We start from the raw sequence: 4,109 nt of genomic DNA, 5'->3' as shown, positions 1-4,109 counted from the left end.
TCTATCTATCTATCATCTATCTATCTATCTATCTATCTATCTATCTACCTATCTATCATCTATCTATCTATCATCTATCTATCTATCTATCTATCTATCTATCTACCTATCTATCATCTATCTATCTATCATCTATCTATCTATCTATCTATCTATCTATCTACCTATCTATCATCTATCTATCTATCATCTATCTATCTATCTATCTATCTATCTATCTATCTATCATCTATCATCATCTATCATCAATCATCTATAATCTATCTTTATATCTATCTATTTATATATCTACATCTATCTATCTATCTATCTATCTATCTATCTATCTATCATCTATCATGTCTCTATCATCTATCTATCTATCTATCATCTATCTATCTAATCTCTCTCTCTCTCTGTTTCTATCTATATATATGGATATTGCACTGGACTATCTAAGGTGTCTCCCTCCCCTAGTACTTTTAACCTATCATGATCAATGTGCACAAAATATTAATGGTAAACCCGGGGTCAATACTAGTGTTTATTGGCTTTGCATTTCGAATTATTTCCTTGTGGATTCTAGATGAAGGAGAGAATCACTACAAACTTATGAAGCAGACGAAAGACTTCATCATCTTTTACAATGAGAACGTGGATGCTGCCGGCTGGAAAACAAAAATGATCTACGCTCTTGGTGAGAAGCGGGGGCTGTTGTCTGAAATGAGAGCACGGGACTTCTGCATGATGTCCACCAGTCAGATTCATGATGCAGACGTGTGGCTCACGTGCTCCAATCTCTCCTCCTCTATAACATGAGCGGCATGTTTACTGCATGTCCTCCAGAATTGCATCGCATTTTAAGTAACTCAGTACTGTGTGTGGTAAAAGAGAAGAGTCGTAAACCTCAGTTTGTACAATTCCCCCAGTGCACAGAATGGGTCAAAAGAGGTTTGCAGAGTGCTCAGAAACTTGGGGTGTCAAGAGACTTGGGGAATGAAAACTAGAGTCTAGACGGGTGTGAAATGGGAAATAGCTAAGGACAAGAACGAAGGACTTGACTAAGGTCATGTTGGACGGCATCGACAAAGTACTTGTGGGCAGGTTTTCCACTGCAGGGCCTGGACTGACATGTGCTTTGAAACGTGAACTAGGCAGGATTCTAGTGACCGTAATGTACTGCTTTTTCTAAAACCCAATACAGGGAAAGAAAAAGCCCTGGATGCTGGCCAAACCAAAGACATTGAAGCGTATTCCGGATCACAGAGAATTCCTGCCCAAAATATCGAATATGTGTATCTTACAGGTACTGTCATGGATGTTTGGTCACAGCAGGAAAATGTATGAGGAAGAATTCAGTGAGGACGTTGGTGAACACAACCATGATGTCACGTGTTTTGTCTCTGTTAAGTTGTAGTAGGGGTGCTGATTCGCTGATTGGTCATGGGAAAATTCCATTGGTCTTTCTTTTTCCGCCTCTCACCCTGTGTCATTTTGTTTTTAGACACCTGTCCTTAAGAGAAGAAATTCACTCGGTGAGTAGACTCAGGACACACTCACCTCTCCAGATATGTGAATCACGTATGACTAATTCCCTAAGACACTTGAGATGATTATTTGATCAAAAATAGGCCAAAGTATGAGAATATTCCACGTGTTTTACATAATGATAAGAACGTAGGGCTGTGTTTGAGGGCGTCGTGAAATATCTTTGTCTCATACCGAATATAAAACCAATTCATCCTGCGGAATGAAAACACGATAGTGTAGTCATTACTACATCTTTTAACTTCTCTGGTGATTTCTGGAAGTCACAATTTACACAGACATATGCAGAAATATCTTTAACTTACATGTGTGTAATTGGAAAATCCACATGCTTAATGAACAGACAAGATTAAGGGATATGATGGTTTCTTGAGAGTGTGATTCTACAGAACCCAGATGACCATTCACAAGGTCCCTATAATCAGCACACATAGAATTTCATTTTGTAATTCTTTATTTAATAATCACGATTACAAGAAGCATTTCATCACAACAGCATGACATATTCAATAACAATTTCCAGAGTACAGATGCATCTGTTTCAAAATTGGCTATGAGTTTTTAGGCTCACAGTTGAATTAATGCAGTTATACAATATTGAACTCAGTACAAACCCTGTAAGACATAAAATTGAATGAGGTTTTAACCTTCAGAAAAGATCTCCATTTCATTTTAAAATATAGTGTTTCCTAGAGACTCATTTTTAATGCTACTGACGCCTAGATGTTTGCACATTTCTCTCTAATCTCCATGTATCTGATTATTGCTAGTCATAGTTGGTTACTTTCTGAGATCCTTGACACCTGAATATGAATATAAAGTCATCAGGTAGATTTCAGTGATAATATGTTTGACCTCTACTAATTAACACAAAGCAAATTTTTATGCTTCTTCAAATAAAATTCATTTTTTATTTATTGTTTTTTTTATTTCACGTAGAACATTCCAAACAATCTTATTCACTTATATACACACATCACAAATGGCACCCTCCCATAGCCCCCTCCCACCCACTGGAGCCCAGTGTTACCACTGCCCCCAGCCATTCCCCAGTGCTGTTCCATCTGCTAAGTCTAGTCAGCCTATCTAGACATCCTAGTTTTAGGAAGATCAGCTGTTCCTCATCTAGCAGTAATCAGTTGTCAATACTCCTTTGGATAAGATTGGGGTCTGCTGTTCATTTTCCCAGTTCTATGCTGGGTTACTGTCTGGGTGTCTCTTGGGCCACCCTGGCCAACAACTCAAAGGAAGGTATCTCCTGTCTGGTGTTATTTCTTGTTATGTAGGCTTTATGACATATGTTCTCCCTCATATGTGGATCCTAGCACCAAATACTGATAAGTGAGTATGTATCCAGGATCCAGGGTAGGTAAACGAAATGAAAGACCCCGAGGGAGAACAGTAGGAAACAGGTGTTAATAAGGGAGATATGGATAAAGGGGAGGGGGAGGGAGGGTTATACAAGGAACCTAGAGGATAAAGGGAAAGAAGGAGCTCAAGGGAGGTGGGACCATAGGAGAAGGGTATTAATAAGGGAGAAATGGGGAATATGGGGCCACTTTAAATGGGGAAACCATGGTGGATGGGTTAGAACTTGATGTTTTATTTACGACCTCAGTCATATGGAGTGTTCCTTGGAATCTTAGCTACGAATTGATTTTTTTTCTGTCCTGTTTCCACAGATGATAAAAGGGAGAGAAACATTCAGCGCTCCTCGAAGACGGAGGCAGAATCATCTACAATTGGCCCGGCACGTCACTGTGATTTCTCCCCTTTCGTCAGAAGTCAAGATCTGACATCCATCCCTGTGTCTCTTCCCTCATCTTGTCTGGTGTTTTCTTTTCTGAACGATTAAATAAACTGCTTCTGTATGCTTACAAACTGGTGTGACCAGAGTCTCATTCACAGTGCATCTAAATATAACCTCAAATTCAACAACTGAAAATATTTCTCTTGAATGCAGTGCAAGAATTTCTAATAAGGCAAACAGTGTGGAGACAGAGTCTTCGTGCCGACGTGGAAAGGCAGAGCTGTATGTCACTTCAGTTCTCCTCCTTGTTTACACGGTTTGAATGGTCATCAGACCTTGAAAAGGTGCTGCAGAGCTCTCTCCACATGCTGGCTCCCTCGAGCCTTGGGCTAGCCCACGCACTGGGTCCTGGTACCTGCTGCACCCAGAGAAGCTGCATTCCCCAACAGTGTTGGTCAGACACCACAGGCTGAGCCCGTTCCATCCTTGTCCTTGGCCTCCTGGTTCTCCTGCCACCTGGTAAGTGAGACCCCACCCTCTGTGCCTAAACTCCCCTGTACCCTGAGCAGCTCTACACCTTGAATCTCTGGACTAGCGTCCTAACGCAGACATTGTCCAGTGTTTCTTGATCCCCTGTAATCAGACGAGTGGCACTGTCCAACTTCACTGGCCCACAAGTACTCTGCCTAGATTGCTAGACCCGCCCCAGGCTGTTTCCCCCCACCCACTCCCAGCAATTTGCCTGCTACGCTACCTTGACCTGCCTGCCTCAGATCTCTGGACTCACCTCCTGACCCAGATCCCACACCAGTCTTTGCTCTGTGAACCTTTC

General features: G+C 41.4%; 1 protein-coding gene across 1 annotated transcript in view; it reads left to right on the top strand.

Moving 5' to 3' along the window:
- The window catches only part of LOC103735741 (odorant-binding protein 1b-like), a 6,443-nt gene extending 3,148 nt beyond the window's left edge, over positions 1-3,295 (top strand). Inside the window, exons 4-7 of the mRNA XM_029564536.1 lie at positions 566-676; positions 1,184-1,285; positions 1,484-1,514; positions 3,210-3,295. Coding sequence (XP_029420396.1) covers positions 566-676; positions 1,184-1,285; positions 1,484-1,497 — 227 coding nt within the window. The 3' untranslated portion in view covers positions 1,498-1,514; positions 3,210-3,295. The remainder of the gene's footprint in view (positions 1-565; positions 677-1,183; positions 1,286-1,483; positions 1,515-3,209) is intronic.
- Positions 3,296-4,109: the final 814 nt, after the last annotated feature.

Source organism: Nannospalax galili, unplaced genomic scaffold (assembly GCF_000622305.1).
Source record: "Nannospalax galili isolate Female #2095 unplaced genomic scaffold, S.galili_v1.0 scaffold2697, whole genome shotgun sequence".
NCBI lineage: Eukaryota > Metazoa > Chordata > Mammalia > Rodentia > Spalacidae > Nannospalax > Nannospalax galili.
Note: the sequence above shows the minus strand (reverse complement) of the source record. Positions and strands in the feature narration are given on the sequence as shown.